The sequence below is a fragment of the Procambarus clarkii genome, chromosome 13, assembly GCF_040958095.1.
Source record: "Procambarus clarkii isolate CNS0578487 chromosome 13, FALCON_Pclarkii_2.0, whole genome shotgun sequence".
NCBI classification, from domain to species: Eukaryota; Metazoa; Arthropoda; class Malacostraca; order Decapoda; family Cambaridae; genus Procambarus; species Procambarus clarkii.
The window spans coordinates 18,034,577-18,047,476 of NC_091162.1; the positions used below are offsets into that span (position 1 = coordinate 18,034,577).

General features: G+C 36.4%; 1 protein-coding gene across 3 annotated transcripts in view; it reads right to left on the minus strand.

Annotated features, from left to right (window-relative positions):
- Nucleotides 1–2,408: 2,408 nt before the first annotated feature.
- LOC123752602 (centrosomal protein of 104 kDa) overlaps nt 2,409–12,900 on the minus strand; it is a 146,305-nt gene continuing 135,813 nt past the window's right edge. For all 3 annotated transcript variants that reach the window (XM_069323751.1, XM_069323750.1, XM_069323752.1), the window contains one exon: nt 2,409–12,015. In XM_069323751.1, coding sequence (XP_069179852.1) covers nt 11,846–12,015 — 170 coding nt within the window. In that variant the 3' untranslated portion in view covers nt 2,409–11,845. The remainder of the gene's footprint in view (nt 12,016–12,900) is intronic.

Here is a 12,900-nt window from a genome sequence, read left to right on the forward strand (position 1 = left end):
TCCTCTTGAATAATGCATTGCATTTTGATGTCAAATTCCTCAATAGACAAAATGTGATGTACTATAAATCATAGCAGCTCACAAACAACCACATTTTCTATGCGGCTTAGGTTCATCAGTTAGCTTCGGACAATTCGGTACATCTATTTTTTTTTTTTTTTGAGATAAGTATATACAAGAGTTGTTACATTCTTGTACATTTGTTACATGACAATTTGAGAGGATGGACTGGAAAGAGAAGGAAGGTTGTAGATGGGGAATCCAGTGGTTCTCAGGTAATGATAATGGTTTCAGAGATGAAGACAGTATTTAGTGAAGTTCATAATGTAGACACTTAAGTGTTACAGGTTGTGTAGTGAAGATAGTGATGTGCAGCCCGTTCTCCTGAGTGTTTGCTGCATGATAACTGTTGTACTAAATTGTCTATACCTAACTTACCTGAGGACCCACAAACACTAAATGGGACGTCACATCAATTTCACGAGCTGCTACCAGTTTTATTTCATCAGTTTTTGGTCTTAGGAAAATTATACGTCAAAATGCGATGCAGTATTCAGGAGAACAGGTTGAGTTGTGAGTAGTTCAGGTGGTTCAAGTTCAAGTACGTTCAGTGAGACAATAAAATACATCTCAAAGGGATAGAGTAGCTTAGGCTATTTCTACCCCCTCAATTCAGGTGGTTACAGTGAGGAAGGTAGTGTGAAGTAAAGACAGCTAATTATGGTCATTTGTAGTAAATATGTAGTAATGATGATTGTGAAGTAAAGATGGTAAAAATAATGAAGATAGGTTGTAGTAAAGAATGTGGTGATGAAGGCAATGATCGTGACTTCAGTATTCAATTTTATATGTGTGTGTGGGGGGGGGGGGGGGGGAAGAAAGGGTGAATAGGGAGAAAGACATGAGAAGGGGTGGGTGATTGGGAGAGGAGAAGAAAGAGTTGAGGGGAAGGGGGAACCCTTAGTACAGCTGTGTACCCTCCAAGTATTAAATAAACTTATTTCCATAGGTAAAATGTAGTACTGTATTAATAAACGAACATTTAGTCCTAGACAGATGCTCCTTTTAAATACAGAACCAGTGTATAACTTTTGAGAACCTGGAAAACTTATTCGGTTACTAGTGAGAGCTAGCAGCAGGAATACAGAGAACATATACGGCACGCATAGACGAGATAAAACACCTAAATTATTGGGATCGTCTCAAAGCTCTCCAAATGTACTCTCTAGAAAGGAGACGAGAGAGATACCAAATAATATACACATGGAAAATACTGGAGGGTCAGGTCCCAAATCTACACAGTAAAATAACAACGTACTGGAGTGAACGATATGGAAGAAAATGCAAGATTGAACCAGTGAAGAGCAGAGGTGCCATAGGCACAATCAGAGAGCACTGTATAAACATCAGGGGTCCGCGGTTGTTCAACGTCCTCCCAGCGAGCATAAGAAATATTGCCGGAACAACCGTGGACATCTTCAAGAGAAAACTGGACGGTTTTCTAAGAGAAGTTCCGGATCAGCCGGGCTGTGGTGGGTACGTGGCCCTGCGGGCCGCTCCAAGCAACAGCCTGGTGGACCAAACTCTCACAAGTCGAGCCTGGCCTCGGGCCGGGCTTGGGGAGTAGAAGAACTCCCAGAACCCCATCAACCAGGTATCAACCAGGTTATCATAACTGACCGAGCATCACATGGATAGTCAACCGCACCTCGTAATTGGTTAATTTAGTGAGCACTGTAGCTACTGCTGAGCACTGAGCTGAGTGGTTCGTGCCAGCTGCTGAGCACTGAGCTTAGTGGTTCGTGCCAGCTGCTGAGCACTGAGCTTAGTGATTCGTGCCAGCTGCTGAGCACTGAGCTGAGTAGTTCATGTTAGCTGCTGAGCGCTGAGCCGAGTCGTTTGTGACCATTGCTTGAGTCTTAACTTAAGTGCATTGGGCATGGCTTCTTGAAGTGTTCTTTACACAGGTTGGTGCAAAAAATAAAATGAATAAACTTAGGATATATGATATAAACAGGACAGGAAAATGTGAAGAATATAAATGGCAGGCAGAGTGGAAGGTTGTTCAGTGAAAATAAAAGTATTTTTGTTACTATATACTAGAGAGAGTTCTAAAGTACTGTATTCTATGGACATATTTAATACAATCTTGTATAAGAATCACCTCAGCATAAGACTATCAGGCACATCATAGAATATTGATTAAGTTTATCTATAAGTAAACTAGTATCAGCACAACTTGCTATCACCAGTGCCAGGAAAAGGGCCAATACTAAATTCTGATACTGATTCTAATTGATAATTGTTCTTCTATGGTGCAGAGTTTGCATCCTTCAACCTTTAAGCAAGCCAAACATTACTAAGAACACTCCTATAGAGTCATGGGATCACACAGAATAATATGCATATTCTAAGTAACATTTATTGAAAAATGTTTTTGTTAATATCATAATACAATACGGCAGCTACAAGAGAAATCAATGCTATTCTCTGTCATTAAAAGGGCGGACTCACTTGGAAAAAAACAAACAAATGTGATTCTATAAGGTCTAAGTCAATAGTTGATAATGTTGATGCACAGAAATGGGCTTATACCTAAGGAGGCAAACTTATAGCTACCTGGGTTGACTAAGACTTGGTTATAATCAAGGACAGTGCACGTTGCTGCACCTTGGGTGTCACGGGATGTATACTAGCCCCATACTCATGAACATTTTTTACATCAGATACCAAAAATTAGAGATATCAAGATTATTTACTTTGTTTTTGATGAAAATAATTACCTTTCATCCTTCAAGGTTAAATAATGACCGACTATTACTGTTGGAACAAAGCCTAACAATTATTTCCACTCCTTTAAATTAATGTTTAAACAATAGAGTTATTTATATATGAGACAGTCATTTACATCTCCCAAGGCAGCAGTAACATTCATAGCCCCATACTATGCTGCAGCCAATGTTTCATGCAACTAGATTAAAGGACCTAGTAGTCGCCAGGACTCGGGAGAACTATAGAGGTGTTAGGTTCTTAGATGACCAACTCACAAATACCCATTCACTAGAATTGGATGGTACAGCGACAGTCTCGCTTTTGCAGGTCGCTGTGCAATCACTATCTTAAGTGGTTGGGCACGATTCCTTTTCTCTATTCTAAATCCTTGTACTAGTGTTATAAGTAGTCATAATGGGTAGGTGCTTTCCCCTGATAATAACTTGCTTTACCAACCCCAAACATCTAAAAAATAAAGGAAGTGACAATGCTTCATTCCATCCTGGAACATTATTAAATCATGTGACCAAAATATCTAGCATAATAGCTTATGTCTATAGACATAGCATTAGGCAATTAAACTAGAAATAGTTAGGCTAGATATACAGCCAGGCTATCACTTCTTGTAACTTATTGTTTGCATATTCTAAGCTTTATTAACTATCATGATTCTAGTTGATTAAGATAAACTGTACTGTGCTGATTGCACAGATTACTGTACAGTACTGTGCAATTATCTCGCGTTTCTAAATCTCTTCGATTGCTTTAACATACATGTGGTTGTGTTATGTGGTGGTGATGTGTGGTTGTGGTGGTGTGCAGGAATATTGTGTGGTGGTGGTGTGAGGGAATGTTGTGTGGTGGTGATGTGAGGGGTTGTGTGGTGGTGGTGGTGGTGGTGTGTAAATTTAGGACCTCATATTAACTAATAGCATCAAAAACAGATCTTAGATAAGATAGTAAATCATTACAGTATCTGGAAAAAAAAAAGAATTTTAAGGTTGGGGTCCAGACATTTAGGGCTACCATCACCAAAATTTGCACGGTGACTGGCTTTGTCAGGGTATGGTCACAAGGGAGTGGGTTGGGGGGTCGAGCCCCCATTACCTTAATTGCATTAATTGGCAAATTATACCATATTTTATTCCCACTATAATGCCAGACTCTAGCTTCACTATAATTCATCCAGCATATTATTTTCTTTGTGATGAATATATGTTTGTTTTGTATAGTTTATTTATTGAAGATAACAGTATTTATGGAAGATGGTTACAATAATGAAAGGAAGGTGGTGAAGGGGGTTGGGAAAGTGGTGCACAGTGGCAGGGTAGAGAAGGTGGAGAAGGGTAGGGAAGGTGGTGGATCACAGGGAAGGTGTTGAAGAGTTTGGAAGATGGTGAAGAATAAGGAAGGCAGTGAAGGATAGGGAAGGTGGTGAAGGATATGGAAGGTGGCAAAGGAGAGATGTGGTGAAAGGGTAGGAATGGTGGTGCAACAGGTCGAAGGTGGTGAAGGAGTGGCAAGGCTATGAAAGATGAAGACAGTAGTAATGATGATGGTTGTAGATGGGGGTACTTGTCAGTGCCTGGGTTACAGTGAAGATAAATTCAGTGAGGACTATGGTTGTGATGGCTATAGTATTGTATTTTATATGTAGTGAAGATGATTACAGTGAAGATAGTACGTAATGAAGATGTGCCCTCCGTCACTCCTCTACAGTGCTGTATATCACTAAACTTGTTTCTTAATACACATACTGAATTTTATGATTCCTGTGATGCAGTTCAATGACTCACACATTAAATCTATTTTTTACTTCAATCTTAATCAACAAAAGTAGGACTACAGTCGCGTTATAACAGATATATCTCAAAGACAAACTAGCTCATATATGATTATTAAAACTACCATTGTCATAGTCTGAAATACTGCTTACATTAATTTTCATTGAGTTATATCTAAACTTTTAATGGGTTTATCTTCATATAGTTCTCCCGAGTTCTTGGCAATATTCACTTAACAAAGCCAACAAGTACCCAGTGCCTCCAACGAGGAGTCAAAAATTGAGTTCAACAACTCGCCATGACTTCAACCATAACCTCATCAAGGTGCTCCAGAGTAGCATCATGAGGAACTGGCTACTTAAACCATCAAAAATGCTTCTAGCAGCTGTGTGCTGCACGTGCAACACTGCGCGGCCCAAAGGCAATGCCTGCATAACCCAGGGTAACCATCTGTGTTTGTCAGTGGCAACACCTCCACCCGCTGTGGCAACACCTGCACACTGTGGCACACACTTCTCTGGCCCCTGGGCAACATCTGTTCAAACACCAGGCAACATATGTTCCATGGTCATATTTATGACTCAAGTTTAACACATGCATGACCTAAAAAACACACACATCGTAATGACATATACGATATGTGTGTGGCCCACACGTGCAGGACCTAACGACATATATCGTTATGACGTGTGTGTGGCCTGTAATGTTGCTCTGCTCATGTGTACAAATACCTTAGGAATACCTTATCACAGACGTTCCTCAGAACAACCACTCACACACTACATGGACGCAGGAATTTGAGCAAAATCTTGTTCAATTGAATGTGGATAACAGCTTTCAAACCAAATCACATGTAAATTTCTTTTCAAATTGCCCCAAAATGATTTAAAGGAGAATAAATATATTGAATACATTATTATACCAATATTTTGAAAACAATACTTCTACATGCTTGACAAAAAGATATAAAGATACAAAGATGAGCAAAATACATTACAAATACATGGGCTCATCACACACTGGAAGTACACTGAGTGCAGGGATGGTGTAGCTATTTAGCGACAGCCCTTAAAACGGGGCGAGAAAACCATAGTTCTCCCACAACACTGATTTGTACTCAAAATCAATTGAACAATTGACAGAATTCCTGATAAACTTAATTAGCTCTGACACAGTAGAGCATTGGGAGTGTTGAGATGTTAAACACGGTGGAGGCGATTGAGAGAGATTCTCCAGAAGTTCTCCTCAAAGTAAACAAATCAATTTGTACCTCTTGTTTATCCTCTCATGAGGCTTACCAGTAAACAGATGCATACAATAGATTATCACCCATGAAATTCCTAATGGCTTTTAAGTGTTATTGGAAAAATAGAACCTATGATAATCTTTAAAAGAACACGGAATTCAAAATTTGGTTGAAAGATGATATTCGACAGTACATTTATATATATATGGAATATTTTAAGAGAAAGGACATATTGAAAATGATATCTGAGGCCGAGTGCCGACATAAGGAGGAAATGTTGTATTGAACAAGGTCAGTGATAGTTGTTGTGAAACAAAAACTGCACAAAAACAAAAAGTTTCCATTATGTTATTGTTCTGAGTCAGAAGGGAAACATGGTAAGGAACAAATATTTGCAAGGATCACTGTACAGTCTTGGTTGACGTCTGCAATGAACACCAAATAACAAACATCTAAATAACAGTACAAAATAAGACCACTACTGAGACCATAAGTCTTCTCAGACACTAAAAGCTGGGTGTCACATAAAGAGTTTTCCCAAAACATTTAAATTACGAAAAAACCTTCATTGGGGCAAGTAATATTTCTCAAAAGTTTCATATTTTATAAATAAAGAAGATACTTCACTGAATCATAGACATGGATGTAAGCATAATATTTGGAGGAAGATTTTCTCGTGAGGAGCATTTCTGGCTCATGTCCTTCTCCCTAAATCATCAATGTTCTTCAACTCACTTTGCAGATCTCAATAATCAGAATCAAAATCCAGAGCTACATTGACCCGCAATCTATCTGGAGCCAGATTCTGACCTTAAAAATACAAGTGTTATTGTATTAATGGTAAATCATATGCTCCAATGTGGTCACCAGACTCTATGCAGTAAATTAAGATCTTTCCTGTAAACTATAATGCAAAGACTTACATTGTACAGAGTAATAATAGATTAATGAGGATATTTATTGCAGATATACAAATATTAAACAAGAGATTACAACTTTAAGGAGCATATATGTCTGCAAAAAAGTAATTGTTTGAATGCTACTCTATAAATACTGTACTAGATTATGTTGTGTGTTTCTTGTACTGTATGTGTATGCATGTTGTATAATATATATATATATATATATATATATATATATATATATATATATATATATATATATATATATATATATATATATATATATATAAATAAATATATATATATAAATAAATAAAATTATTTATGAACTTTAACTCTTGAGAAACGGCTGAATATAAGCCATATTAGAAACAGGACCAAAACTGTCTATTTGTAAACATTTCATACATAATATCACTGGAAAAGCACTGAGAAGAACATAGTGCAATAAATGGAAGTCATAGATAACTGCAGTAAGGAGAGACTCGGTACACTGTATCTACTTTTAAACTAGAGAAAGACAAGCTTGCCAAAATACAAAGCAGTGATTCTATTCAGCCTTTGTATTCATTGTCTAAATGCTGAGGTGTGTTGCTGAGTCTGTCACTAGGTATACTGAATACTGATTGAAACATCTTTTAACGTGACACTGGTTAAAGTCACAATGTCATGTCCTGATAATCTCTCGTGCCTAGACACTAGGAGTCATCTGAATAACTGACATGAAACCTCAGGTCTATGGGAAACAGCTTATTTGTCTCCTTATAGTTTAAACATTATAAGAAATTAAATAAAAGGAAAAAAGAAGTCATACATTTCTGGCACAGTTGCACAGGTCGTTATCTCAGGGATGGACAGAGGCAATTTGATATTACAGTATCTCCACAAAACAACTTAGTGTCTAAAATAGGCAAATTTGCCTGTTACTTTCTCTTGTGAAATATTTTCTCCACATTCCCAGTGGGATGGTGATAGCTGTTTACCTAAAGCTTTAACATTACCAATCACCTCACCAACCTTCATAGAAAGAATACGCATTATACTCGAGACGTGTAAACAAGAACCAGAATGACACACATTTTGTGAATTTTGGGATACTTGTAATTAACCTTATTTATCATACTTGTATCTAATGACTTCTATATGTATCCTCACTGTAGATATTCTAATAGCTGTATGATTGAGTGTTAAACACTTAATACGTTCTACAATCAGCTGTGACATGTAAATTCTGCCTTGGAACACATAAATCAATCATACAGATGTCTCTTCATTCAAATATCACGGACTGTCTACAGGTTTGGCTTAGATAATGCCAAAACCATCTGGTATAGGTCAAACACAGAGGACAAATCAAATGCTAATTGCAGTTTGGGGCCAAAAATTGGAATCTGTCAATACGATGGTTAAATGACACAAATCGGTTGTTTAGTAATGATAAGTGAGGAAATGAACAGCACTCGTCTGTGCCGTTTAGGAAGACTTTATTAAGTTCCTTATTATGGTTCATAGAAAGATTATTATAGTAATTTAAATTTAAACTAAATGTAACTCAATCTTGTTATTTTAGTTTTAAGTGGTTAATGTTTCTGCTGATAGATATAATGAATCTCGGTGATTTTATTATAAATGCATTCCAGACTGACAAAAAGGCACAAGGCAAAAGTTCACTATATACACTGTGCAGATATTCTTTAGAACTCAGAACCAAATATATCAGAGACAAAACCAAAATATGTGCACGTTACATTTCATAAAAGCGAGTGCAGTATATGTTTGCAATCATTAAAAGCCTGCAAAGAAAATGTATTGTAGTTAATTTTATACAGTACTGTATTTATTATATCTTTTTAGATAATGTCTGTCCAACTTCTGATCAGCTGGCAATCAACAATTAAACCAACATTTTTAGCAACATACATGTGATGGGTTACATGTATAGTTTGAGTGCATGAAAAGTGCACACACACTAATCAGGAGCACAAGACTGCACACTTGTGGAATGAATAGCCAGAGCTCAGCCATAACTGTCTGGGGTATAATCCATGTAATACTCCCATACATGACATCACTTAATACGAAAACAATGTAACATTTATTTTATGCCTGCTAAAATTATTTGTTGTGCATATAATTGCTAAATAATAAGGAAAAGGATTACAATTACAGTTAAATTTAAATACTGAACAAACACACAAAATATTGAAATTTTTATAGCGACACAACTTGCATCATAGTTTTTTTTTTTTGGTATAATTATTTGTCGTAATATTGCAGATCAAATGAGAGTCTTGGTTTAACCTCTCAGGAGTCATGTGCAACTTGCATGCCACTACAGAATAACCATATTAGATTATGGCTACTTACCAGCTTGTGTTAGATCATGGCAACTTATCCCAAATGATTATGACTGCTCAAATGAGTTTCTAATCATGTAATAGCTCCGGATTATGATATTATTCAAGTAAGACATATTTTTAGATACAACGGTGTTAGAACATCATGTTTTCGTAAACTTTACACTATTTAAGTGCAGATTTAAAAGTAATTGTCATACCTGCTTATTGTCTTTTTGATCAAGTTACGTGTGGGAATAAACAATTAATATCAATTAACCATGTACATAAAGAGTAACTTAAAAGATTTTGTTACAAGAAAAGCTTGCATAAATAAATAAATGCAATTTGGAGTAGAGAGAACATCCAAAACGATGCAATGTAATTTTGTCTTTATCCAAACAGCACGAGCAAGAGGCTGTTCAGTCACCACATGTATGCGTCAGCTCGCAACCTGTAGTATGATTTGGTACAGAATGTGAATATAGTTGAGGTTTGGAACAGACTTTAAATGTAAACAAGGTTTGGTACAAAATGTAAATGTAAATAAGAATTATATAGTTCCTCCATTGATGCTATATTGCCTCCAGTGTTACTCGCAAGTAACACAACTGCAGCTTTATTATTAAAATAAATTAATTGTTTGTGCTCCAATTGCTACCTAAAATCTTGTGACAAGTTAAACAAAGCCAATCAATGCACTTGACTGTGTCAAGAACTATAAATCTGGTATTGAATCATATGTATTTCAAAAGCTGCTCGTTTGGTATTGGATAATATGTTCTCGAAAGCCATTAGTTTTGTAATGGATCATAAGTACTCAAAGCTTAGTCAACACTGGCAGTTATGTTCTTGCAATGGCAACATGCAGGTAAGAAAGCACCACTATGCAAAGGGCCTCCACTTTTCACCTTTACAAGTAAACATTTCAAAGTGGCAATAACAGTTCATAGACTTCACACCAAATTTTATTTTACAAAATGTATTTACTTTAAATAGTCTTTCCACTTCTGTTTTCCAGATCAATTCACATTTATTCTGTATAAAATTACTAAAATTCTAATACCATGAGTATTATATAATGTATTTCAAAATTACTGCATAGATATTAATTAATGAGATCTACATAGCTCATAACTTTACAAATACTGTACTGTACTTTTGAAAATCATCCCAAGGTCATCCAGCCATGATAGTTTAATTAAACAGATTGAGATACATTTTTATTTAAGTTTAATATAAAATGCCATTAACCCTTTCAAAGCAGCTGATGTTGAACGAAGCACTGAAGCTACTTTCTCTACTAATCAAATTACACTGATTAACTCGTTAACCCTTTCACAGCGGCTGACACTGAACGAAGCACTGTGGCTACAGAGTACAGATTTATTAACAAGAGAATCATTTTTACCAGTAACAAGTCCTGAAGCACTTCATTTCACTCACATAAGTACTATGTGATAATACAGCAGTAAATAGCAAGAATGCATCACAATATGTACACTGTAACATACTATTTGGGTGCCTTAGCAAAGGAATCTCAAAAGAATTTTGTACCTCGTAAAAAATAAACTAAGTATGTATTAATTAACAGTGTCCAGGAATCCAGTATACAGAATTTGAATTGAATTGTAATTTTTCCACCCCTACACTGCAGATGTAAAAGTGTTGCTGGCTCTTGGCGGAATTTTTTTATTTTTATTACCTCTGTTAACATATAGAACAGGAATAATTTAAACCTTAAAGACGGAGGATGAAAACACTTATGACAGCCACGTTAAAGGACGCAGAACACATAAGTAATACCTGGAACAACTTCTTTCTGTACATACCGAGCACCCACGGAGGAAAGGAGGAAATACAAATTTATTAATATATTCACTAAAATCATATAACTAAACAAAAATGACTATACAGTAAAGATTTAAGAAAACAGTTCATAAGAGATGAATTTGTTTTTGTCAGAAATTTTGGCATTAAGTAGGAGCTAGTTGGCAACTACCAATTTCAACTTTATACTGTACATGTATTTGTAGGTTTAAATATTTTTCTGCACTTCCTAAAGTTTATTTTCATATTATGAAGCCCCAGAATAAGGAGAGGGTGGACAGGGTTTTCAAAATCAGCAGTGAAAGGGTTAAGGCAATAATAATAAGACAGTGAATGTATTTGTAAAGGGTTAATTTCAATGTCACAAATTAGCATGCCTCTTTTTATCAAAATATTTGAATGGACTCTGTCTTAGTGAAATTGATGAAGCTTGAAGAAAATATGACTAGACTGAGAAATGATGCTCACTGCCTTCCTGGAATTAGAACTATCATACAATGTGGAATACAACTGGGAAATGCAGCAAGGAAATTAAATACTTTTGAAATTAAACACTTAAATTTCAATTCCATTGGAATTTAACACTTCTTTTTTTAGAAATAATTTTTATAAAAAATAATTTGGTCATACAGTATTCAACTGGTTTAATTATTCATCAGTGAAAAAAAAAGACTATTTTTGTTGATAATATTTTTGCCATCTTATTCTGATCCTTGATTCTGCAGCTGGTTCTTGCCCTCATAACTTCCACCCCTGATTCAGCCTCCAGCTGGTTCACTGATCCATCACAGCTGGTTCACTGATCAATCATGGCTCACTCGGCGATCTATCACAGCTGGCTCACTGAGCCATCACAGCTGGTTCACTGATCCATCATAGCTGATTCACTGATCCATCACAGTTGGATCACCTAACATCACATCCATCCCTGACGTAAAGCCTCCCAACTACTTATCACTCTGAATCTTTCCTCATCTACCTTCGTCTGTTTAAAGTCTTTCTTGGTGTTCCCGGTGTGACTGTTCCTGGTATTCTGGGCTTTACCCCCACTGCACCACTACTTCCTCCGCCAGAACTGCCTCCTCCACCCACTGATCCTCCCGAGGCTACAAAAGGACTCTTCTCGTTTGAAGCTTTCTTGGAAACTGGGGAAACAAAGTATAATTAAGTAGCCGTATATTACACTGTTTCCTCCTTACATGAGCCGAGGAAGTATTGATGTACAGTATTACATAAGACATCATTGAAAGACAAAAACATACAGTGTCATAGAAAAACAAAATAACAAATAGCATCACAGATAAACAAGCATTCCCACACTACAGGAACCCATCTCTGTGTACTTTCATTCTAAGTTCACTGTCATTACAGGTATGGTACAGATAATCACATCAAACCGGGTGATGTTAAGGCAGGTGTTGTGATAAGTTCTCTGTACTATCCAGCAACCAAGTAGGTATAATATCCAAAAGCAGCATCGATTCAACACCTAGTCAACATCAATTCATCACCGAGTCAACGTTGATATCATTGATTTGACGCTGAACTGATGCCTCACTTGGATATTGTGCCCACTGGATGTGTTTTCTAAATTTTGGCACAGAAAACATGGATAATAGTTGCAGCATGATACTAGAGTGCTCAGTATCTTGCTGAAAGCTAATGAGCTTTTTGTTGTTTAATGAAGATATCAATGAAATATTATTTTTAAAGACAAAAGCTGTTAACAGATTATAATAACTCTTAAAAACTTAAACTCTTAGAGACTATTGAGACTTAACAATAGTGCATAATGTTATGTACTATGATAAATATTCTGTATAGTTAGCAGATACATTTACAAAGATATGTATTAATAAAATATGTATGAATGTACAGACATAAGTTGTTCTGAAAGTCTTTCATACAAGTGCCCTCCACTCGCAGGGCCTTGGAGGTATGCAGTGCAAGGCTGAGGAAAGGTCAAGTGCTCTCCACTCACCGGAGACTGCCAGAAACTGCCTTACACTGGAGCTATGAGGAGCTTAAAA